Source organism: Lichenostomus cassidix, chromosome Z (assembly GCF_008360975.1).
Source record: "Lichenostomus cassidix isolate B80296 chromosome Z, HeHo_3.0, whole genome shotgun sequence".
NCBI lineage: Eukaryota > Metazoa > Chordata > Aves > Passeriformes > Meliphagidae > Lichenostomus > Lichenostomus cassidix.
This window is the reverse complement of record NC_139511.1, coordinates 72,568,186-72,593,637: the sequence shown is the minus strand read 5'-3', so window position 1 is coordinate 72,593,637 and position 25,452 is coordinate 72,568,186. Positions and strand designations below refer to the sequence as shown.

The 25,452-nt window shown below is 44.7% G+C and overlaps 1 protein-coding gene across 1 annotated transcript in view; it reads left to right on the top strand.

Annotated features, from left to right (window-relative positions):
* The first annotated feature begins 10,737 nt into the window (after positions 1-10,737).
* The window catches only part of LOXHD1 (lipoxygenase homology PLAT domains 1), a 149,048-nt gene continuing 134,333 nt past the window's right edge, over positions 10,738-25,452 (top strand). The window contains exon 1 of the mRNA XM_085043463.1: positions 10,738-10,813. Coding sequence (XP_084899589.1) covers positions 10,738-10,813 — 76 coding nt within the window. The remainder of the gene's footprint in view (positions 10,814-25,452) is intronic.

Below are 25,452 nucleotides of genomic sequence, written 5' to 3'. Positions count from 1 at the left end.
GATCACAGGTGTGTCTGGGCACTGCTGACAGGAAATTTCTGTCCCCTGATGTGCAGAAGTCCTGCTGGATCATGCAGCTGCTCCCTCCCCTGGGACAGGAGTGCCAGGGGCAGCCCAGGGAGGCTGAGCAACCTTTGGCAGGTTTTGAGGAGGCTGTGGGAGCATGGGAGAGGAAATCAATAACTGTTTCAGAGGTAATTTGGCAGCATCTGAAGAGCTGAGTGTTTGAGCCCTTCTGGGGTTATTGAATCAGATCCTTCTCTTTAAGCAAGCAGGGCAAAGTTACAGGATTGGGACATTTCCTGCGAATTTCCATGGATTAAACAGCACACTGGGGACCACAGGCCTTAATCACTGCTGCTCCTCTGGTCTCCAACATGTGGATCTGATAGAGGAATTGGAGAAGTTGTGCCCAGAGAAGCTGTGGCTGCCCCTGGAAGTGTCCAAGGCCAGGCTGGACAGGGCTTGGAGCAGCCTGGGATAGGGGAAGGTGTCCCTGCCATGGCAGGGGTGGCACTGGATGGGCCTTAAAGTCCCTTCCAACCCAAACCATTCCAGATTCTATGAAATCTCTTGACAGTTGAACTCCATAGAAGTTGGAGGACATGCACAGGGTTTGCATATTTACTGTCATTACATCAATTATGAACTCTGAAAGCACTTTTTCCTGCTGTCCAATGCCAGCAGTGGCAGTGGCTTTGCTGGCAGCACTAAATTCTCATAGAGATCACACAATGTAATGGCTGCACTCAATGATTTTGGAGGCTTTTCCAAACTTAATGACTCTGTGATTCCATGTTTGCATTAAATATTAAGTGTGCTTGGATTCAGTAGACTGTGCATAGGTTAAAAAAAAAACCAAAATTAAATGGTGTTTTTTAGTTGTGTAACTTTTAAGAGAGCTGTAGAAACATCTGCTAGCTTTGATTTTAATTTAATGTATATTAGCTTACATCATAATAAATGATGGCGTGTGATTTGGATGTAATTTTGAATTTGTCAGGAAGCTCGCAGCCAAATTGTTGAAGTTAATAGTAGTTCTGCAATCAGCTTCACTGTGTGTCAAATCAGAGGAGCCATTATTGAATTTTAAAAGGCTAAATTACTGTGTTGTTTGTATTAAATCTTAATGCCATTTTGGATAACAGGAACACTTTCCCTCAGAGATACAGGCTGGATAGAGAAATCAAACATGGTTTCAGTGAAATTGCTTGAATTCCAATTTTAAAGGGTTTAGGTATATCCAAAAGTAATTTCCAACCTGTCCTAAAGGAAAGAATGTATTCCCCAGGTTGGATATAGTGTTGTAGTACAGCCCTTTTTATGAATTAGGAGAACTTAGTGATGCACTGTAATGATGGTAATTACAGAAATTAATGTACAGAGGTGGCATATCATTCAGAGGTGGGAAAAGAATATATTTACATTTCTTTAGGGATGGAAAAGGAAGGGGAACTGCCCTGTACTGGCTTGCTTTGAGGCAGTCTTGCCTCCACTGACCACTGCTGGGACCCTGCAAAGGAAAGGCTGTCAGCCCAAGGTGCAAATGGTCAACACTCGTGCCAAGGAAGGGGCTGAGATGGGACTCATTCATTCATATTTCTATCCCTGCCTTGCTAAATCAGCTTGGGCAAGTTGCTGTAATAAATCCATTATCTCCACCCACCTCAGGCCCAAAATTACCTATTCCAAGGGTGGCAAAGCTTTTGGCCTTGGCTACTTTCTGTAAGGATTGGTTTGTCTTTAAGTTCTCTGAGAGGTTTGAGGGAAACCACAGCTCTTCTAGAGCTTTCTCTTCTCCAGGCTGAGCACATTTCTGTCTCCAGGACAGTCGTGCTCCAGCCCTTGGGGCATTTTTGTGGCTTCCTCTGGATTTGCTCCAATAGGTCCATGTCCTTCCCATGTGGAGGAAACCCACAGCTGGATGCACTACTCATGTGAGGAAATACTCATTTCCCATAGCAAATTGCTACCTGGTAGGTTTTTCTTTTTTCCTTCTCTAATTTTTGTCTATCTGTGTGGTCTCCAGCCCAGCAAAGCTCCCTACATGCAGGAAAGCACTGGTCCATGGCATCCCTGCTCTGCTGGGAGAGCTTTGCCATCTCCCTCAGGCAGTGCATGACAGCAATAGCTATAATGGACTCATTTGGATAATTTAGTACTTGCTTAGCGTATCTGGTTTCTCTGGTGACACTCTGACGTTCATGCTTGACTTCCCCACCTCTCAGATAATAAATGAAAGAGGTTTCACCTTGTTGGCAGTGCTGGCGTTGGGCCCATTATCTTTCCTGACGTTGTGTACTTGAGAAATTAAATTACCTGGTTTCCTGGCTACCTCCCTAATGAATGCCATTAATTAATATGCTTTTCAAAGGAGGAGGTGTATTTATTCTTAATCCAAGGGAGAATCTCTCTCCTGGCCTGCCTGTGAGCAGAGTGCTCAGCTGGGAGCAGGTCAGTCAATTTGCTGGAGACTTTCCCACTTGGGTGCTCCCTAAACACGCCCTTTGGCTCATAACTTGTTTTATTGTGCTTTCTTTTCTGTGGAAAGATGTAGTCCCAGGAGCATCCAGGTTAATGAAAAGGATGATTAACTCTGCAGGTGGTGGATCAGTGTACCAAAGATGTGCTGCTGATGATGCAGTGAGGAGATTGATGGAAATGCAGCCTGGTCCATTGGTGGGAATTAGCAGGAAAGTGCAGATCTGACACCATCCCTCCCTTTTTTTTTCCCTTTAAATCATCTCTCCCCATTAAGTGGCAACCATGCATATGGATGGATATGGCACTGTCAGCCCACGCTGGGCAGAGGTGTGTAAAACACACACCTTGGAGTTCAGGAGTGGCTTTGATCCTTCTGGATGGAGCAAAATGCACTCAACGAGGGAGGAAGAAGATCATTGCTGGGGCAGTGGGTGTTGTAATGTCCATCTGTATTTGCTAAAGATGGCACTGGAGTGAGAAGGGGCAAGCTGGGGGATGTTGGGCTGGGATGGTGCCTGGTCTCCACCACAGAGAGCAGGTTTGACAGGGTGGTAGGTAATTAATTCATATGGCAGCAAATTCCTCCTTCCGAGCTGTCCCAGTTCTTTGGCAAGGGATAAGCCAGGAAAGACCTGTTTCCTTGGGCTGTGGAGGGTGGAAGCTGTGCAGGAGCAGGCAGAGCAATGCCAGGCACTGCAGGAAGGAGCAGACCCTGAGTGCAGGCAGCAGTGACACCCTGGGACAGGAGCAAAGCCCTCAGCATTGCTCAGCCTGCTCTGATCCATGTGGTACTTCAGCATTGATTCATCCGTGATGTCAGTGTTTCAATTCATGCTTTAAATCTCAATACCTGGCAAAACAGAGCTCTTAGGGTTCTCTTCCCCTGCTGCAGTGCCTGGAGATAGCTGCTTTTCTCCTGACATCCCTGCCCCTTCTGCTGCTGCCTCTCGTTGTGGTCTGTGGTGTTCATTGTGGGGAAAGAGCAGAGTGAAACACCTTTGATGATGTCTTTGAAACACCTAAAGATGATGTCAGTCACATTCTTCTTAGGAAACACTGGATTTTGTAGTCTTCTGGAAGAACAGCCACATCAGAAAGTTTTAGCAGGCAAAGAGATAGGTTGATCCTTCAGGGGGGAAATTTAAAATAACCCTGCACAAGATGATGGAGGCTCATGGGTGGGATGCTCAAGTGCTGGGTACAGAAGGTGCTCGGAATAACTCTTCCCATGCTTGGTGGCTGGGCTAATCCATATTATGATCAGATGAATTGCAATCTTGGGGCTCAGTCTCTTATTCTCTTGGAATAAGCATGACTTGAACTATTAGCCTTTAAGGAAAAAGTCTCTTCAGTAGGAAGTCAGGTGCAATACCACTAATTGTAGCTAATGCTTTAGCTAGAGCTGCCTGCACAGCTGGTTTAAATAGAAATAATGTTCTTTAAGCTGTTTAGCTGATACTTTAGTCCTTCATGGACTGCAGTTATACCTGTGTACACTTGAAATTCCTGATCTTCTTATCACTTACTTTCTTATCACTTTGCTAAAAGGCAGTTGGAGAAGCAGTTGAAAATGTAATAAGTGCCTTTACCATTTTCTCATGTTGCTAAACTCCCTTGAGGAGAGTTTGGATCACATTCTTCCCAACCCTCTGTTCCACTGCTCCTTTGGTGATAGAGTTTGACTCTGCTTCAAGACCCCTCTGTTTAAGCACAAAGCTGCAAATAGAGATATTTTTTGAGCTTGTATTGGCTGAGCACATGCACACTCAGCTTGACTTCTTAAGGACACATAATCATAGCCATAATCACAGTTCAATCTGTTTTTAATTGTTGTTAATTAATTCTTAGCAGTGTTACAATCCTGTGAATTAAATTGTTAAAAAAAAAAAAGGTTTCTCTCACCAGACTTGTGCACTTGTTCTTCTAAGGGTTTGTTTTTATACTAACAGCATTAAAATGCTTTTTCCCAGACTTGTCGCTTCTAAAATAACTCATGGTTGTGAATAAGCCTTAATGGATTACTGCAAGTTTAACTTGCCAGCTGTAGGCATCAGGAGCAGATCCTGCATTTCTGGATGGAGCCTTCAAACTGAAGACACAGCAGCTCCAGGGAAAAGCAGCTCCTTATTTCTATTGAAGTCTCATTGGAGAAAAGACCTCTGGGAAATCATAGAATCACAGAATGGTTTGGGTGGGAGGGATCATCCCTTAAAGACCATCCCATCCCACCCCCTGCCCTGGGCAGGACACTTTCCACTATCCCAGGTTCATCCAGCCTGGCCTGGAACTCTGCCAGGGATCCAGGGGCAGCCACAGTAAGGAATTTCTTCCTAATACGCAATCTAAATCCAGTCTAAATCTACCCTTTTTCAGTTTGTTTAGCCTCCATTGTGCTCCTAGAGCTCCTCTGGCATCCAAAGGTGGACAGGTAGCCTTTCCTGCCTGTGTGCCCTGGGAGGTGCAGGTGAACTCCAGGGGCTGCCAGAGGTGCCAGTGGGGTCTGTGTTGTGATCCCTGTTTGTTCAGGCAGTGGGAAAGACTTCATTCTGTGCTGTGGAAAAGTCACCCAAATACCTATGGTGACATGGATTTAGGATCCTAACTTCAATCACCTGTTCTGGAAAGATATGGCATGTACATATATGTATATTTCTCTTTTTTAATGCAAAATCTGCTAAGAGCCCTCTTGCTTTATTCCTGTTTTCAAGACCTTTGTCTCCCAATCTTGAGCGAAGCAGTTTCCCTAATCCTGGGGGTGACCATGGTAGCTGCTGGCTTGAGGCTTTTGAGGACTGTGTGTGTTTAAGCATTTCCCTGCTGATGGATGCCTGCTGTTCCAGGGACCAGGGGCTGCTGCTCCTCTCTGTGGGACGCTTAACATCCCGCTGTGTTCTGCCAGGAAATATTTCTCTCGGCTAAACCCCTTTTTGCCAGCAGAGGCCGATATGCCCATGTGCTTGGAAGCAGAGAGCTCACACCGAAACCCACGGATATACCGAAATCTTTCCAGCCTGCCTGAGATGGTCTCTGCACCCCAGCATCCCCAAAATGCCTCTCCATGGGCTGTTGGGCTGATGGGATTGCCATGCAGATTTTGTTATTTAAATGGAGAAAAAAAAATAGAATTTTTTCTTCCAGCTGGGGTGGAAGAAAAAGCCAAGCTGACGGCAGGCACTGTGAAGTTTGATTAAACCTGCCATGACTGTGCTGCAACACCAGCCAGCAGCTCCCCCAGCACCTCCTCTGCCCAGCCTGGGGTAATCCTGACCATCACTCATGTGCCCAGCAGAGAAATTGAATGTCTCAGCTAAAGGAATCCTTTGGTATTTACTTTTGTGGCAGTAAATAAATTTATTTTCCGAAGGAGATGGACTCTGTGAGTATACACATAATAAGTATGTGCCGTGCTGGGCAGCAGGAAGTACTTACAAGAAGCTATCCAGAGATGGGGGTAGAACCTGCTTTAATGCCAAGAATATGCACAGGAAAAGAAATGAAATCTGAGGCTGTGTGACTGGTGTTTCAGATGCCCTGGGGAGAGCATCATGTGCTTCAAACTCACCCAAAGCTCTGGTAACTGCAGGTCAAAGTTGCCCTTTTTTTTAACATTATACCTCAACCTGAACCACCCACTGGAGCCACACGGGGGGCAAACTAAAACAACTGGCTCATAAAAGATCAGGGAAAGTGCTTTGCCTCTGTCTGACCGATGTCTTTCTGTCTGTCCCTTGCAGCTACTTTCTTTGCCTTCATCTCCATGGGCTGTGTTGGTCACCAAGAGACCACTTAAGCACAGAGCAGGCATGCAGCCACCAACTTATTTTATTTATTTATTTTTTAAATTGCCCCCAGAGTGCGCAAGAAAAATGAAAAAATAATCTTCTCTAACCATAAGTGCAGAGCAGCGTGTATTGAAAAATAACTTCTGAAACAGGAGGCTTTCCTGCATCTGCCTTGGGAAGGAGACTGGAACAAATGTTCCTAGTGTTTCTTTGGGATGTGTCAGCTGTGCTGCATGGCACATGGGTATGGACATCTGGATTTTATGGTGATCAGTGCAAAATGGGAACAACAGAGAAGGGAATGAACTAAAGAAAAGGTGTGTTCATGCATTGCCTAATATTTAGGTTGTAATTTTTGTTATTAATCTTATCATAAGCTAATAATGGGTAGTTCCAGGTTAAGCACTGTAAAAGTTTCAGCACCTTAGCAAAAAAGGTTACAGGTGAGTCAGGACCTCAAAAAGCCAAATTTTGATCTCTTGTCAAATTTTGACTCCACCAAATCTGTTATAACTCAAGAAGTCTCCCTGGAACATGATGCTCTGCTGGGTTCTGGCCTGAGTCTTTTTGGGAGGGAGGACTTGGGGGAATCTCTTGCTGAATGCAGGGTTAGAGTATAAACCCATATAAATACTGTTGACAGTTGTAACTAATGGTTCTCACCGATAGCCTGGTTGCTTTCCTGGTAGTTCTTTATGCACCAATGAATCCTATTGTTCTTTTCCCAGCTGTTGCTCACAAAAAGAACAAAAGCGAGATGGAGCGTTCTTGGCACATTTCTTTTTAATTAAAATAAGACAACAGACGAAGGAAGCTTGTGGAGCAAAGTTTGAGCAAAACATGGTAAATGTCTCTTCTCCCTCATCACTTCAGCCTGCTTGATAGAGAGGATTGATTTCTGGCTTTTACCTGAAGTCCTGCTCTGCTGCACCGAGAGAAAATGAAGTGCAAGGCTGAGTTATCTCAGAGGAATACTTCTCCCTGGGCCAACCATCTTGGTGTTCTAGGGTGCTTTTAATGCCTCAGATCATTCTTAATGACACATGAGGCATTAATTGCAGTATTTCTACAAAGTAGCTGTGTCTTGGCCCTTCCTGGGGCTGCACCAGCCTGAGGCTGCTCCCAGAGGTGCAGTGAGCATCCTAAAGCTGAATTTCCCAGTGCAGGAGAAAAAGGCACTTCTTTTACTACAACAGCTCTGCTGTCAAAAGCAGATTTTTTTTTTTTTTTTCTCAGTGAGGTTGATTTAACACTGGCACAGGTTTCCCAGAGAAGCTGTGGCTGCCCCCGGATCCCTGGCAGTGTCCAAGACCAGGTTGGACAGAGCTTGGAGCAACCTGGGATAGTGGAAGGTGTTCCTTCCCATGGCAGGGGGGGAACAGGATGAGCTTGAAGGTTCCTTCCCACCCAAACCATTCTGTGACACTCTGCTATCAGCATTTTGCTGCAGAGCTGGAGCAGTTCAGAGCAGCAGCTCTCAGGGACTCGATGTGATGAAGTGTTTACCTTGTGAAAGCATAACAAAGATATGAGCTTTGCTTTTCTCAGGGATTCAATGGCTTTTATTTTTCTGAAGGCACGTTTTTATTCTGTGCTGTGGAATTTATTTATTATCTTTTCTTGCTGGAGAGGGCTGGCTTTTCTGCAGCCAAAACCTAAATCCATCTCCTGAATTTAAGCTGAAATATTTACGCCTGCAATTTCTGCTGTGTGCTGATGGCTGTCCCAGAGAGGGGAAAGGTAGCAGTTAGGAATATACTGAGCTGCAAAGCATCTGTCTGGGGAAATGTGCTGCATCATCAAATATCCCTACAGGATCCCTGGGATCCTTGGGACTGGCAGCATCCACGTGCCTGGATGGTGCCTTTGGAGCAGCGTGCCCTTGGTGCCTGCTGAGACACTCATTCCATGCCTGCTCTCAGAAGTGACATGCAGAGATGCACTACCTGCCTTTCTGCTGCTTTTCAGAGCATAAGGACCTGAAAATAATCAGGGTATTTCAGGCACGATGTAGCTCCTGTGGTGCTAACATCCTGGGAGTTTGGCAAGTGGGAGCTGTATCATAAGGGAGAGAACAGTGATTATTTTATTTTCTTTATGATTCTAAGAGCCTGGAAAAGCCATTTTTGTGTTTAATCCCAAACCTGTGCTTTAACCTACTTGGAAGCTCTCCCTGAATAATCCACTTTATGATTCTTAATAGAGAGAATTTTATTCAGCAAACAGAGACCATTAAAAACATAGTGCTTTCTAAAATATTTTCCACATTAAATTGTTGGACACTGGTGCCAAAAAACTGCTCAGGAGGGGGGGACAGACCCACATCTACCCTGGAGCCTCTGGTGCTCTCCACCCACTTCTTGCCCAGGCAGTGCCACTGCCATCCTGGGTGGGCTGCACATCCTGCCATCAAATCATCTGTTCCCTGATAACCCAACACTCCTGCCATCCCCTCCTTCAGGATGGGTCATGGAAGCCCCCAGTTTTATCTAAGAAGAGTTTTAAATCATGTACATGAAAGACCTATCATGGATGAAACCTCTGACTTGCTGATAGTATATCATTAACCTGGGCAGCACACCATCAAGCAAATCACATTTAATTTATCACTTGAGTAAGCTGTGGGCTGAGTTATCCCACAGACAGAGTGGGTGGTGGCAGGAGGTTCTGCATCATCATCTTACAGCCCTGCCATAAATTCAGCTCTTCCATTATTGGGATTTAATGCCAGGCTGACTGCCCTGCTTGCTTTATGTACACTCAATCTCCACTGGAGAAATTCAGTGTGGTTTTCTATACCATAGCTTTTTATTAAACTTAATTTTCTCTTATAAAGCTCATAACAGCACCTTTGAAGGAAAAAAAGATATTATTTTTCTTCTTTTCTGTTCTCATTCTGTCAGACTTTAAATCATCAGCTCCTGACTGCAGCTGAGATTGATCCAATCTCGTGGTGTTTGTCCTTCCCTTATCTTCCATGAGAGCCTGCTGGAACCCAGGGCACAAGTGGGGTGCTGGGCACAGTTTATGCTGCAGTGTCCTTCCAACTGTGCTGTTATATCATTTATTTTTCCCATCTCCCTACTATCTCTCCTCAATATTTGCCCCTGGAAGCTGTCAGATGGGCATATTTGTGCTTGTACTCTGTTATTAATATGAGTTTTGTTTCTATTTGGTTGGTCAGCACACTGTTATCAGGGCACCTTCTATCCAACACTCTCAGTGGCTACTTCTGAATGTATTTATTTTTTTATTATCAGCATTTGGAAGTTCTGGTGGTGGATACAGCACAGTAATGGGCTGGAGGAACTGGGTGCAGCAGTGCATGGCTAATGCCACAACATCTCCAGGCAGAGGTCCTGGGGCTGTTTGTCTTCTCTGGCCACTGGCCTGGCTGGTCAAAAGGGAAAAAAAAAAAAACCAAACATGTAAAGTTGAGACCACTGTTATCAGTAAGGTGATCCTGACACCATGAATAATGGAGAGGAAATGCAGACCAGTGAGATATGGTTGCTTGGTGGGTCTCCTTTTTCACCTGCCCATCTGTCTTGTAACCACATGACTGGGCAGCACTAAGTAATTTTTCATGAGGTTTCTGAAGCTGGTACATGCTATGAGGAGGAGAAATGCCTTTGTTTTCCCCTGTCCTGGGCTGGCATGTGAAGGACAAGAAGCAATTGACCACGTGCCCCCATCTGACCAATTTTCCAGGGAGTTACAACCTTGATTGGCACATCCTGATACCCTAGACCCAGATTGTCAACTGACCCTGGGTGGAGGCTGAGGCAGCTCTGAAAAAAGAGGAGAAAGTTCTCAGAGCACACCAATGAATAAATAATAATAAGGAAATGGAGAGAAACCCCAAAGACAAGGAGGGGCAGAAAAGAGAGGAAGGTGCCTCAGGCAAGGAGGTGAAGGAAGGCAGGAAGAGGCAGAAAGAGTGGGGTTAGGAAGGACAAGGGATTCCAGGACATATCTATGCTGAGCCAGTGGGGAGGAAGGACATTGTGAAAAAGGGGCAGCCCAGCCCCAGGCAGGGAGAGGAGGAGTAAAGGATTTTGGCAACTGGAAAGGTGGCAGAAGTTTAAGGCTATCCCAGAGTGCTGTTAAAAGGGCAGGGGTGCAAAACAATGACATGAAAGAAAAGACTGAAAAGAACAAAACAGAAGAGGAGGAAGTGGAGGAGGAAGAGGAAGAGGAGGTAGTGGAAGAGGTAGCTGAGGAAGATGGGGAAGATGAAAGCCAGGAGAAAAAAAGCAAAAAGAAATCAAAGCCTGAGGACTCAGAAGTTGATGGGGAAGTGAAGAAAAAGAAAAAGAAAAAAAGCAAGCGAAGAGACTACAGCAGTGAGGATGAAGATGACTATGAGCACAGAAAGAAAAAGAAGAAAAAAGGCAAAAAAAGCAAAGACAAGAAGAAGAAGAAAGGTGACAAGTCTAAGAAAGGAAAGATAGATGATAACTTTTTGGAGATGTATGAACAGGAGCTTCGGGACTACCATTCGGATGCCTCCAATACCACAGAAGATGAGTACAACAAAAAAAAAGGTCAGCTCCATCTTTCCCCATCTCCCCTCTTGCTCAGGCACTGTTGGCCCTGAAAATGCCCCTGCTGGGATCCTTCCTGGGGTGCAGACACTAGTTATTCCTGCGTGGGGGATATTTTTAGTTAAATAAGTATTTTAACTGTTTGAGGTGTCACTGACAGTTTGCGTCTGTATGAGCTTTTCTGTTTACAAAGCCTCTTTGCTGTGTGTGTGGTACTGCTGTAATTACATTCTCCTAATTAATATTTGCATTGTGGGGCTGTGCAGAAGCTGCAATCAGCAGACTCCCCCTGTGTGAGGATCCACAGCAGAGGTGCACAGCCCTGCTGAAGCAGGAGCAGGTTGCTGGGGATTTCAGCAACCAGTGGGACACTTAGGGCTGCTGTAGAAGCAGGAGGTTCAGCACACTGAACTTCAGGCTGTTTTAAAGCAACCAAATAGGCTGGGGGAAATAGCAGTAATAGCCTCTAAACCTTAATATTGTGTTGCTACAATAAATAGTTCACTTGTTTCACACGCTGACGGTACTTGGTTAAATGCAGGGTGAGCTGTGCCTCAAGTTGCTCCAGAGGAGGTTTGGATTGGATATTAGGAAAAATTCCTCTCAGAAAGGCTTGTGAAGCCCTGGCCAGGCTGCCAAGGGCAGTGGTCATGTTGCCATCCCTGGACGGGTTTAAAAGCCATGTGGATGTGGCACCTGTGGACATGGGTTAGTGGTGACCTTGGCAGTGCTGGGGGAATGGTTGGACTAGATGGTCTTGGAGAGTTTTCCAAGCTAAAAGATTCTGTGATTCTGTGACTTAAGGTTTCAGATGATTCACTCCATTTCATTAGAAGAACACAGTGTGGCCCCATAATTAAAACAAAAGGCAGAGGAATGCTCCCAAGCACAGCGAGGTTATCTCCTTGTCAGGGGGTGGGCAGAAAAGAGGTGATGGATGCTCAGGGGTTGTTCCAGCAACCAGCAACTGGATCTGGGCATGACTGGGACAAAACACTCAGCCTCTCATCACTGTGGGTTCCCCATCAGTTAATTGGAGTCATGTGTGGCAACTGGGAGACCTGAGCATGCCTAAGGAATGGTGTCAAGCAGTCCACACTCGTGGTGTGGCTCGAGGTTAACTACATCTGATGGTTTCTGTAGTGCTGACGAATTGCTGGAAAAGAAAAATGGTTCAGTTCCTCTGAAGTGAGCAAAGAAGTGAGTCCCTCACACACACTCTGTGTTCAGGCTGTGCACAAAATCTGCTTCATTTGTGATGGTCCTTGATGGGGGGGAGGTTGTCCTGCTTCATACTGCATTTTTTATATAGTTGAGGAATAATAATTTGCACTTTCCAAAGACAGAAGCCACAGCAAATGTTTATAATAATCTCTCCATGGTCTTCTGATATTAGATATTAGGAAGGAATTCCTGGCTGTGAGGGTGGTGAGGCTCTGGCACAGGGTACCCAGAGAAGCTGTGGCTGCCCCTGGATCCCTGGGAGTGTCCAAGGCCAGGTTGGACAGGGTTTCAGCTTTTCCCTTTACCTTGCATCATGCTGCTCTTACTATTTTGAGTCAAAAAGCAGATTTTTTTGTGTGACTTATTTGGAGGCTGCTCCTGCTTTTGTCCCAAAGGACCACTGAGTGAAATGACTGTTGTTGATCAGGCTTTGGAGAATTGTGTGACCTCTGCAAAAGCCTCCCAGAAGCTTTGGGGATGTCAGCTGCCTTTGGAGCTGGTGAATATTCAGTAGAGATATATTTCAGTCCACAAGCTGTGATTCCTTTTGCTGTAAAAAAGAAAAGAGAGATGTTATAAATGTTTTATAAGCAGGGAGTCAATGGTGCCTGTGTCATCTGATGTCCTCTTTATCTTATTGTATTAGCAAACAGGAGAAGGGATCTCCCCATCACGTTCAATCGATGACTGAAGAACAAGGCAAATCCAGCTCCTGGGGACAGGAAAACAAAAGATATCAAGTGACTGGGTGATAGTGTGTCTGAGAAAATTAAAGCAGAGATAGCAGGCATTTTTAACTAAATTGCAGCTGTTGTTCATTCCTGTGATCGTGGTGTTAATTAGATCAGTTATTTATTAATAAGTGTTTGCAAAGGCTTTTCTACAGTAGAGTAAGGAAAGCTACAGAGAGACTTTATTGTGGCGTTTCAGTATTTACAGGGGACTAAAAAGAAAGATGTAGAGAGGCTTTTACCATGTAGTGACATGATGAAGGGGAACAGCTTTAAACTTAGAGGGTAGGTTTGATTGAACATAAGGAAGAAATTGTTCCCTGTGAGGGTGGTGAGGCTCTGGCACAGAGTACCCAGAGAAGCTGTGGCTGCCCCTGGATCCCTGGCAGTGTCCAAGGCCAGGCTGGACAGGGCTTGGAGCAACCTGGGATAGTGGAAGGTGTCCCTGGCCAGGACAGGGGTGGCACTGGATGAGCTTGAAGGTCCCTTCCAAACCAAACAATTCTACAGCCTTGAGCTTCCAATAATAGCACAAATGGTGTGTTGTGTAACAAACATTTAATCAGTGGAATGAATGGCTTTGATGGGCAGGAGGTATCCAGAGAGGGTTCACATAGCAACCTGGCTGCCCACACCACCATAAATCTTCTACAGGTGGCAGATGCCTGAGGTTCAGATCCCTTTCAGAGACCAACTCTTTGGAGGAATTTACCTCTTTCTTTTTCCATACCTTTCTCTTGATATCTCAAGTCTTCTCTGTGACAAGGAGGAGTGAGACTGGCATGATTATTTATCCTCCCACTCAAGTTTGTGGTCACAGAATCATGAAGGATGTGACCAAATGTCACTGTTCTCCAGGTGACTCCTGCCAAAGCCATGGATAACTCTGTTGGTAGGAAGAAAGAAAATGCTTCCCTTTCCAAACCTGCTTTCATGTCTGAATTGGTAGCTGCCACCTTGATGAGTCCAGGCCCAGACATGCACAGGCTGTGACAGATGGTGAAAAGCTTCTTCCTGTCCCATGTCACAGCAAAATGCTGATGACTCAGGAGACTTTCAAGCTTCCCTCTTTGATATGCCTCACCATGAGGCATAACTCATTCAGAGGACAACAATCCATTTTTAGAGGTCCCGTTGATGGTAAAGTTATCTTTTTTCACCCTTCTTTTTCTGTTTTTCCTATGAAATTTCAGGTATAATGGATATTATTATGCATACTATCAGTAAGTGGTGGAATCATCACCCCTTGAAGTGTTCAAAAAACCACATAGATGTGGCCCATAGATTACTGGTGGGCTTTGCAGTGTTGGGGAATGGTTGGACTTGATGATCTTAGAGGACTTTTCTAACCTCAAGGATTCTGTAATTCTCTGCAGCCCTGCTGGTTTGTCCCTTCTGCACAATGGGTGAAGCTGTACTTCAGTGATCTTAGCACTATAATACTCATATCATGAACAAAGCTACTCAAGAAATGCATATTTTTGTTAATACATTGTCTCAAATGGTGACAGAAGGGGGAAGCAGCCACTGTTGATTTGTAAATCGATAAACAAGATGCTTATCATTTCCTGTGACGTGTGCCATTTGATTTATTGTGTTGTATTTATCACACTATGGTCATATCATGTTCCTTCAGCAACTGCATCAAGGGGTTACACGGGAAAAGCATCCAGGACTCTCTGAGTTCACTGCTAAATTCTGTTTAATGCAATTTAGCAGTGGAGTGGAGGAGAGCAAGTGCTGTAGTGGCCAGCTCTGTCCCTGTGCTCTGCACAGAACTGCACTGAGGTCTCTCATGCTTTTATGATAGACAATCATCAGTTGCAAAATCACCTCATGTGCACCCTGTGCCCACTGATCTTCTCCAGCTGAGGCTTTCATTAATATTCTGAGTCAGGGTGAGCAAGGACTCCTCTTTGGAAGACAGATACTATTTTTTCTCCACTGAAATGAGCTTGGGTTTTAGGCATAAAACACTGGGAGCAGAGCTTTGTGCCAGTGGCAGCTTTTTGTCTCGTGATCCAGTGGGAGATGCAAACCATGCTAGTGAGAGAAGGTGGTGCTGAGCCCTCCTTGGAGTTATGGATCTCCCAGCATTTTCCATGGGTGCAGATGGCCACGGGAAATATGAATTTTGAAAAGTTTAGATCATTTTAAAGGTATAGTACATTCCTGGAATAGAGAAGTCTTTGGGATGACGAGTCTCCCAGTTCCTGAAGGGAGCTCACAAGAAGGGTGGAGAGGGACTGCTTTCAAGGGCCTGCAATGAAGGACAATGGGGAATGACTTCATACTGAGAGAGGGTGGGTTTAGAGCAGATGTTAGGAAGAAATTCTTCTCTATGAAGATGGTGAAACACAAGTTTTCCCATCCCTGGCAGTGTCCAAGGCCAGGCTGGACAGGGCTTGGAGCAACCTGGGACAGTGGGAGCTTGTTGTCTTTCAGGTGGTTGTTGTCTTTCAGGTCCTTTCCAACTCAGGCTATCCTATGATTCTTTGAACTATCACACTGTGTGGCAGAACAAGTCAATGCCAAATCAGTTGTGATTCTGAAGTGTTGATTAGTTTCAGGAGCACTTGACAATAATTTTTGTGTAGGTGCTAAAAAATCTTTGTGCCCATCTTAGACACCCCTGCTACACACCTGTGTATTCCCTCTGGAGAACTGAAGTTGCCTGGAGGAGTCATGCTGAAAGAGGATCTTACAACTTGGAAATGAGTGACTAAAATGCTGGGAGAGGGCTTTGCAAGGAATCACAGCAGCTCTTCATAGTCCATGATGAGCCATCAGCTTAGAGTAGGGATGTCACTAGTCACTGATATGGAAAGTCAGAGTCATAAAGCAGATGAATGCAAATAAACCTTTTGGAGCAAGCTCTTGCTGGTGTCTGGAGGTTTGCAGATGTCACCTCTCCTTTGCAGGCGTGTGTTTGGCCAAGTGCAAGCACAGGGCTGGGGGGAGTGAGCATTTGTGCACCCCCACCTCTCCCTCTGCCAGGGCAGGACCCCAAACATATGCAGAATTCATTCTTGTTAGGCACACATGATCCATTTGGGATGGCTCAGTCCAGCTGGCAGCACCAAAAACAGCATCAAGGAGCAGCTGTGGGTGCCAGGCTGCCAAAGGCACGGCACAGCTGATGTGAAACCCACACCCAGAGCAGGAGCTGCAGCTTCCCAGCACTGCTGCTCTCCTCACACCCAAAACAATCAGATCTGAATGGAGTGGCGAATTCAGTTTTACAGAGCTCAGTTTTATATCCTTAATTGCCTGTGGGTACCTTTCAGATTGAGTGTTTGGGTTTGGACTTGAATAGAAAATACCCTAGAGTTCCTGGAGAGGAACTGAAGGAGTTTACACTGAGAATTAGGTGTTAAATGCAGATCAGTTTGTTCAATCCTGGATGTTCTCCCCAGTCCATGTGTCCCATTGGTCTAGATTCAATTATCTGTGGCATCCAAGGAGCCCTCTCTGAGGAAGGTGACCTTTAGAGGACACAGGAATAGAACTTGATCACATTGGTACAATTCAAGGATATTTGGGGTTTGTTTTCTTTCCCTTTTTCCTTGCATCCCTCCTCCCTTTCCTCTTTCCTCCGTTAAGAAACTAACCGAGATTCCTATGCCTTTAAAACATCCAATCTTTGCCTGGGTAGTTTTTCATTCTCTGGTTGCAGAAAGAGAACTGAGGAGATGCTTTTGCTCACAGGTACAGCAGTTCCTCTGCTGGTACATCAAATTCCCAGTTTCAGGACTGCATTGATATTTTAAGGATCATTAGTTTTGTTCCCATTTATACTTTGTTAAATATATGTCTTCTAGGCCCTCTGTGAAGCTGTTTATCATCCTGTCCCTGGGAATTTGGACTAATATCTGAATACTGTTCCATTAAAACAGCAGAACTGCCTTGATCTGTAAGGAAAGTGTGGGCAAAAAATAGTACTGAGCTACAAGTGGCTAAGCACAGAGAGGGGATCAGGGCAAACCAGGGTTTTATTCCAGCACAGGTCAATCCTACAGCCTCAGGTGAGGTGGTTTATCTATCTGAGCCCCAGCAAAGCAGAGACCTGTGGTGGGTTTGGTGTCAAGAGCCTCTGGTCACTGCTGGGATGTGGTAATTTACTGGGGATTTCTGTTTCTGCTGTCAAAGTGGCAACCAGGATGTAACTTCCAGATTCACAACATGTTTTTGTCTGATTAAGGACTCGACTGACTATTGCTGCTCCAAGAAATATCTATTTATTGTCAGTGCCTTGTGGGTGCAGCTATTTCTCCAGGCATTGTCAGAAGGGTTTTTCTTCCTCGCAACATAATGACACAAATACCTGAGTGGCAACAATTAAAGAAAGCCTGATAATAATAATTGTGCTTTTTGTTGATGGATTTAAGTGTACTACAAGACAGGCTGGACACATATCACTGAGTATTTGTACATTGTTGCTGTAAATGAGTGTGGTTCTTGGAAATTAGGTCTCTTTGGCACTTTGTCCTTTGATGTTCAGATCTCTTGTATTTTTCAGCATCACTTTGGAGTCCTCCATTTTATAGACATCTCTATTGGAGTAGTATCTCAATCTTTCTCTGTGAATTGTGTTAACTAGGACATATTTGTAAAGAAGGAAGAGGTAGGAGGTAGGAAGGTTTTATCAACATTTTTTTATTTTTAATTCTTTTTGGGGTGCTATTTGAATAGTAGTAACTCTATGTCATGAATACTTAAATTGGGGAGTTATGCTTTATTCCTAGAAACACAGAATCCTGGAGTGGTTTGGGTTGGAAGGGACCTTCCAAGATCACATAGTTCCAATGTCTTGCCATGGGCAGGGACACCTTCCACCAGACCAGTTTGCTCCAAAGCCCACCCAACCCAATTCATAACCACATCTAACAATACTCACGTAAATATAGGTAATACAAAAAACCTTGTATTTATAACGAGCTTCTGTCAGGTGTCATTCCCTGCTTAGGCCAAGCATCAGCCTGAGACACAACTAAAAATCAGCTGCCAGGAGCAAAATGTGCTGGCTTCCCACCCAAGAGCTGCCAGGGGTGCAGTGTGTCTGCTGTGAGGTGGCTGTCCCTGCTGACAGTGTCACCCAGACCTCACCTGCTGGTGGCTTTGCCAGCTGTTGACTCAGTGGCTTTGCCAGCTGTTGACTTGTGGCTTTGCCAGCTGCTCCCTCCTGAACACATTCCTGTTGGATTCAGTGCCTCAGGCCAAGCAGTTTTGAAACGTGTTATTGTGGGTGTGTTTTTCTCTGTGAAAACAGCTCAGCCGTTCCCTGGAAAAAAAGCTGTGAGGAGTGTCTTGCCTTGCTTATGTCAGGGAGCACCCAGCAGCCAACACCTGCAATGCCTCCAGGCCAGAGGTGCTGGGCAGGACTGGGCAAAAAAGGAATCTTTGGTGAAATTGCTCTGCCTCCTACCTGGGTATTGGGGTCGGGGCTGGCAGCAAGGAGAGCATCTTTCCTTGATCTTGGTTCTTCTGCTGCCTGGATGACCAGAAGAAACTGGGGGTCTTGTTACAGTCTGGTGACCCAGAATCATAAAGCCATAGAATGGTTTGGGTTGGAAGGGACCTAAAATCCTACCTTGTTCCACCCCCTGCCATGGGCAGGGACACCTTCCACTACCCCAGGTTGCTCCAAGCCCTGTCCAGCCTGGCCTTGGACACTGCCAGGGATCCAGGGGCAGCCACAGCTTCTCTGGGCACCCTGTGCCAGGGCCTCACCACCCTCACAGCCAGGAATTCCTTCCCAATATCTCATCCATCCCTGTCCTCTGGCACTGGGAAGCCATTCCCTGTGTCCTGTCAATCCAGGCTCTTGTCCGACATCCCTCCCTGCAAGCACTGGAAGGCTACTAGGAGGCCACCCCAGAGCCTTCTCTTCTCCTGGATGAACAATCCCAATTCCTTCAGCCTTTCCTCACAGGAGAGATGCTCCATTCCTCCCATCACAGATATGACAGACAGCAGGGAATTACCTCCAGCTGCATTCTGCCAACATGTCGCTCTACCACAGACTTTGTTCAGTGCTGCAGATAAAATCGATTTCATATTTTACCCAGGCTGTGTTATACACTTCCCATTGGACAGAAATGTCTTATGTTCTTGTCAATAGGGGTGACTCAGAGACACCCCATGTCCTGGCAGGTCCTTCTTGCCTCCAAGAGATGATGAAAGAAATGGAACAGGTTTCTGTTGACAGTGTGTCTCTCCCCTGAGGCACGGTGTTTTCCTCCAACACAATTTAAACTTGGATAACAAAGATGTTGATTGCTAAGCTAATTCTACTTTACTGTTCCAGCAAAGAACTGAGGTGGCTTTTCCTGGTAGTGCTCAGGCAAAAATACTATTTAAGTGATAGCTGGAGCACCAGATGAATCGAGTTTGGCTTCCTACAGTGCATGAGAATGAAATGTTGATTTTTGCAATGGCTGATGAAATAAAACACACTCCAAACCATGACTACTCTGCCTGTGGGAACAGGCAGGACAGTGTTCAGCTTTGGATTTATATTTTAAGAGATAAATGATATTTCAGAGCTCAAGATAATGATACTTGTGTGCAAGAGCACTAAGCTTGCTTAGAAGAAAACCTCCCTAATTCATGTCCGTGACAAGTCTCAAAATGCAAGACGCTATTAATTCTGCAATTCCTTATATAAACTATGAATAGCAAAATGTGTAACAGTGTGCAACCAATCCAAATATTTGTGGAAAAAAATCCCTCTCATTTGCTTTGAATAATTAATTTGGCATCCATGCCAGACTCAAAAGCTGCTTTCCATGAAGCATATAAAGAGCAGGCAAACTCTCACAGAGTGTGAGGCCCAAATCTGCTCACAGTTTTGAGGTATGAATCCAAAGCCATTGTGCTCAAGTCAATGGAGTTAGTCAGGATTTGCTTCAGAGTGAATGAGAGGAGAATTTGACTCAGTTTGTGTATGACAAGAGATTATTGCACAAATTGTGGCTCGCTAAAAACAAACAGGCTCTGGTTTAAAAGGCCTGTCTTTGTGGTGGGTAAAGGATGGTCCTGATCAAACTGTAACCATAAAAAGTATTTAACTGATGTGTTCACATGCACAGAGCATCATTTTGTCAAACATAACCTGTAGCAGTCAGCACAGACCCTTAAAAACTTCCAAGTATTTTGCATAAATGTCAAGGTACTCTTCAGGTGCTCCAAGACAAACACACTCTGAAGTGCTTCAGCAGAAGCCAGAGTGATTGGTGCTTTGCTTGAATCAACATGAAGTGAATATTGAGAATAATCAGTGAATTCCCAGCTGGAAGTGCAGTGAAGTGCAAACAGCCATTAGTGCTGCTGAGGTAAATGCATCCTGCAGAACAGATGCAGAGCCATAGCTTCAAAGCAGTTGGTGTTGATTTGGGTTTATACTCAGGATGAATCACAGAATCCCAGAATGGGTCAGACTGGAAGGGATCACAGTGGGTGCTTTTGTTCCACCTCCCTGCTCCAGCAGGGCCATCCCAGAGCACAGGGCACAGGATTGTGTCCAGATGGTTCTGGAATATTCCCAGTAAGGGAGACTCTACAGCCTTTCTGGTTTCAGTCCTCAGTCACTGCACAGGGAAGAAGTTCTTCCTCATGTTCAGATGGAACTTCCCTGCATCAGCTCCTCCTTTCCTCTTGTTCAATTGCCCTGCATCACTGAGAGGAGCCTGGCTCATCCTCTGACACATCCCTTCAGAAATCTCTGGTTTCTGCTTTCCCTCTGCCTTCCCCAAGGTACACACTATCTTTTCTGTCTTATTTCATCTGCTTAATCATTCTTGTGGCACAGCTTTAATTTTTTTTTCTACCAAGGACCAGTCTTGCTAGGCAGAAATCAGGCACCAGCTAAGATCTCCATATTCACCGCATGAGAACGTGACCTGACAAGACCTGCAGTCACTGCCATAATTGATGCAGAGCAGTTCCGTGCTGGAGGAGTCAGAAAAACCTGAATTTATCAGCCAAAGCACTCTTCTGTCCTGGAAATATTCATTTCTTGAGCAGCTAAGGGAAGTTTCCATGCTCTTGGCTAAACTGTCCCAGTCTGCACTTCTCAGTGTTTACAGTTTTACAATAATTTTAGGAGTAATTTTGAAGCAAGTGTTCCTCTACTCTCATCATTGAATGGAGGGATTTATATTAGCCCACTTTGTATTTATCATCTCCTTCTGCAAGGCAGGGAAAGGGATGTGAGTGTATCCAGCAGCGATGCAATGTAACTTGATACCGATTTTATGCTGTCTATATGCTGCACTTGAAATGACCATTCCTGAATGCTTATTTTCAACAAAGAAAGTACTGTCTGTAATTTCCTTTATTGAACTTGTACATGCCTGAGAAAAGCAGTAATGGATTTGCAACTCATAGCAAATCAGCCCTGTTTAGCTTGCTGGAACTTTCTCTAGCTTCTGAAGGCTTCGTGCTGGAAAGCTGCACAGTGGAGTCAGCTGGGGATTCAATATCTACCAGAGGAGATAAGTGAACTAAATTCCACTTGATTGAGATAATATTTGGAACAAAAGAGCCTGTATCAGTAAGTGTAGTAAAGCTTTGCATTGACTCTGCCCTGCCCACTGGGAGAAAAGCACGATTTGGAGACTGGGCTGAAAGTCAAGTATTTCCATACTAACACTTTGGATTTCTGTAACTTGGTCCTGATCTGAGCACTCAGAATAGACTTACCTGGACCTTGGGGTGGGGTTGTTTGCTATCTAAAAGCACCTGGATGTAGGCATCTTCCTGTGAGCAGAATGATGATCACACTGGGGTACAGTACTCCCTCTCTTGCTTTAATTGTCTCTTTCTGGGGCTCCTCTACCCAGAGGATGGAATAAACTCAGCCAATACTGCTAGGAAAAGCATTAAGGAGTACCACAGAGTGATTTGGGTTGGAAGGGACCTCTAAAACAATTTAAATCCAAGCCTCTGTCATGGGCAGGGAAACCCTGCACTACACCAGGTTGCTCCAAACCCCATGCCAGGAGCACCTGAGTGCTACCTTCATAACCTGAGCACACAAAAGACCTTTGGGCATCCTGTCCATGTCTGAAGTGGGGTGAATGAACTGCGAAAATATTTGGAGACATGAGAATGTCATGGTTTACCCCTTGTGATTGACCAAGAAGGAAGTAGGGGCATTGTGGGCACAAAGCCATCCATCCATGGAGAGGCTAAGAGACTTCTGCAAAAGTACATCTCAGTATGTAAGAACAGCAGGAACATGCACAGGGAGCTGTTTTTTACCTCACAGGAGCCAAAAGTTATTGCAAAGCTCTGCAGAAAGTTTCAAGTGCGGTGGTCTAAGATGGGAAAACCATAAACTCTTGAGGTATGCAGCTGGGAAAAGACTGCATTGTCTGCTTGTGACTCAGGGGTCTCAGCTGAGCCTGTGGAGATGTCAAAGGGATTGAACCAGCCCCCCCAAACTCCACTTTGAGAGCAGATTTTTTGAGGAGCCAAAAGTTTCCCTGCTATAACACTCAATAATGTCAGAGAACTAAATGCAAAGCCACTACATGTTGATGTCTCATCAGTTAGTAAGGGATATTGTGGATGAACTTGGAAACTTTAAGATCACCATAAAATTCCTGTGGTTGCTCTCTTTATTTGACTCAGTGGTTGCTTCCATTGAGGAGGAATCTGAAGAGTAGGACGCAGCCAAACGTAGAGAGTTAAACCAAAACCTTTTTCTTGCCTGAAAGCTTTCCTATAATTTTTCTTTAGCTGTTGGACTGAGCACTCTGGTCTAGTGTAAGGTGTCCCTGTTCATGGCAGGGAGGTTGGAAATAGATGATCTGTAAGATCTCTCCCAACCCAAATTCTGTGGTTCTATGGAATCTTAAACTGGCTATGTATATCAGTGTCAGAGGGTGGAAAAATGGAAACCTTTGCATTTTTTAAATTTGTGAAGAAATATTGCAATTTTGCTGTGGGTTAGTTGTTTTGTTTTTTGGGGTTTTTTTAACCCTTCCATTGGACAGTATAAACAGGATAAATTATTTTGTTTTAACTTTCCCTGCTAGTAAGCACATCTTTTATATGACACTGTTGCAGATGGAAGAGAAGTGAATAAACATGTGGCCAAACTTATTTACATAGTGCCTCTACTAGAAATGAATTGGGATATTCTTGAGAATTTGGGTGGATATTTTCCATCAGTGGAGGCATTTTGAGGGCTGGCCTCTGGGCACCATGGAAGAGAATCTTTGGTGAACATTAATGCCCATGATCTAGAAAATAATCATGGGGGTGGAAACCCCCCATGGGAACTCAGATCTTTTGAGTGATGAAGAAAAACAGGGACTCAAAATAGGGAGAGTAGAAATACAATGAGGTCATCCAAAAAGGAAGTAAGGAACTTGGTGGGAAGGGAAGACATATGAAATTTACATGATACTTGAGATGTTTAGAGTCTGTATTTTCTGATGTTCCCTTTCAAAATTGGAGCATTCAAATAGTAAATTTAATCCTTCTAACCTAGATGCCAGCCTTGGTTAGATGAATTCAACAGATATCCCATTTCGAGCTCTTCAGTTAATTCAGTTTTATCGTCCTAAATTGCAAAGTACAAGATGTTTATGCTTGGGATTTGCTAGCACTGGACATGTTCTCTCAAAGCCAGAATATCCAATTATTCAGGAACAAACTTGAGGGTGGTTATGAAATGTCACTAACTTATTACAGTTCTTGTTGACCTATTTCATGGATGCTGTTCCCAGTGAAGGGGCTGGGGTACAAAATGCTGATCTCCTCCCAGATATGACACCCATTAGCTGTCAGGGGATAATAAAAAAATTAAAGAAAAAAAAATGCAAAGAAAGGAAGCAATCCTGAATCTATTCTGCTGAACATTCCCATTTTTGAAGGAAGTGGCTAAATAATCTCCATTTGTCTCCTGCCTTATTCAGAAAGAGTTAGCATCAATACTAGTATTAAACTTTAATTTTCTTCCTGCAAAGGAAATTATTGGCCCTGCATCCATGACATCACCGGAAAGCTGCGACATCATTTATTTGCACAGCTGGACATCCAGCTGTAGTGCTGGAGAAGGGCTGGCAGGGCTCCTTCCCCCTTCCAGCAGTGCACTGTGACATGTGACAAATGCAGTGATGTGCTGATGCTACCAGCCCAGACCTTCCTTTTGTCCCCCAGTGCAAAGTTAATTAAAATGGTGTTAACTGCAGCACATCCCCCGTGATGATGTGCTAACCCCCAGTGATGGCATGTGCTAATCAGGCAGGGCTTAGCACATCTGTCCTGGCAAAAACTGCACATCTGCGTGCTGCCTGCCCACTGCTGTGTATGGAGGCTGAATTTGGGGTAGTGAACATAAAGTGCCAATTTGTATGTACTCAAGAGTTGTCGTTTTTTGCAATTGCGACACTCCTGCTGCAGAAATCAGATGAGGGGTTTGATTTTTATGGGGGGAAAATTGTGGCTTGTGGGTGGTTTTTTCTCAGACAATGTCCTTGTACCCCATCACCTCACTTGCTAGGGATTGAAAAGTGGGAGCAGATCAGTCCAGTTTATAAATTCTGTGAGGAAATTAAGATTAGATGTACAGATCAGGTGATGTCAATACCTGCACAGGTGCAGCAGACCAGCTCAAGAATGGCTTTCACTTGATGGGCAGGTTTAGCATGGCAGACTCTGCCACATGTAACCTATAAATACTAGCACTTCTCTACTGGTAAAGAGACTAGTAGAAAACCCGCCTAAGCTATTGAATAGTCTCTGGGAAATTACAGATTGTTGTCATGGCTATTTTTATTCTCTTTTCCAATGAAAAACGCCTACACACCAGCACAAAGTTGAGCACAACTTGACCTCACCCTTGGAAACTGTAACAGGGTCAAATTTTGCTGAGCCTCTGCCGGAAAAGAGGAGACGAGGCCTAAAGGTTCTTTTCCCTAAAAAAGCTTAGAATCATGGAATCGTTAAGGCAGGAAAATATCTCCAAGATCATCGAGTCCACCCTTTGACCAAACACGATGTTCTCAAGTAGACCAGACCCCATCCAGAGGGATGCTGAGCTGTAGCTGCCACTTTGTCAGCACCTGTCGGAAGCTCTGACAGTGACAAATACCTCCACCACGGCACAGATAAGTCATAATGCTCTTTGAGATGATCAGGCATGAAAGGCTGCTCTGAATGAGCACAGCAATACCGTAACGCAAGCGGCTGCAGCCGAAAACCCTGGAGCGATGGGCGCTGACTCACCGGGGCAGGCAGGATTACAAATCTCCCTCCTGCTAATGGCTAATGCAAACACGGCGTCTGTCTCTCCCTGCTATGCCAAACATCTCCCGTTGGCATGTGGGAATGCTAACAGGAGGAAGGTGAAATGAAAACACTGCTCATACATATTACTCATGAGCAAGCTGTGGATTCCATAGTCTTTCCGGGGTTTTTTTGGGTTTTTTTTGCAAATAAATCTCCTCTTCCTTTGAGCCCTTAAATGAAATACACCAAGGCAAAGGATTCTTAAAATGCCAAGTAGAGATCACAACTTACTGTACTTATTACAATAACGTCCCCTTTCTGTCCTATTTACATTCATGGAAGGGTGAGATTAGGAAAATATTGCACTATTTTTTTTTAAAGCAGTAGAGCTGATGGAAATAAAGAATACTTTTTAATCAGTTTTACATGAGCGCCCTTCAT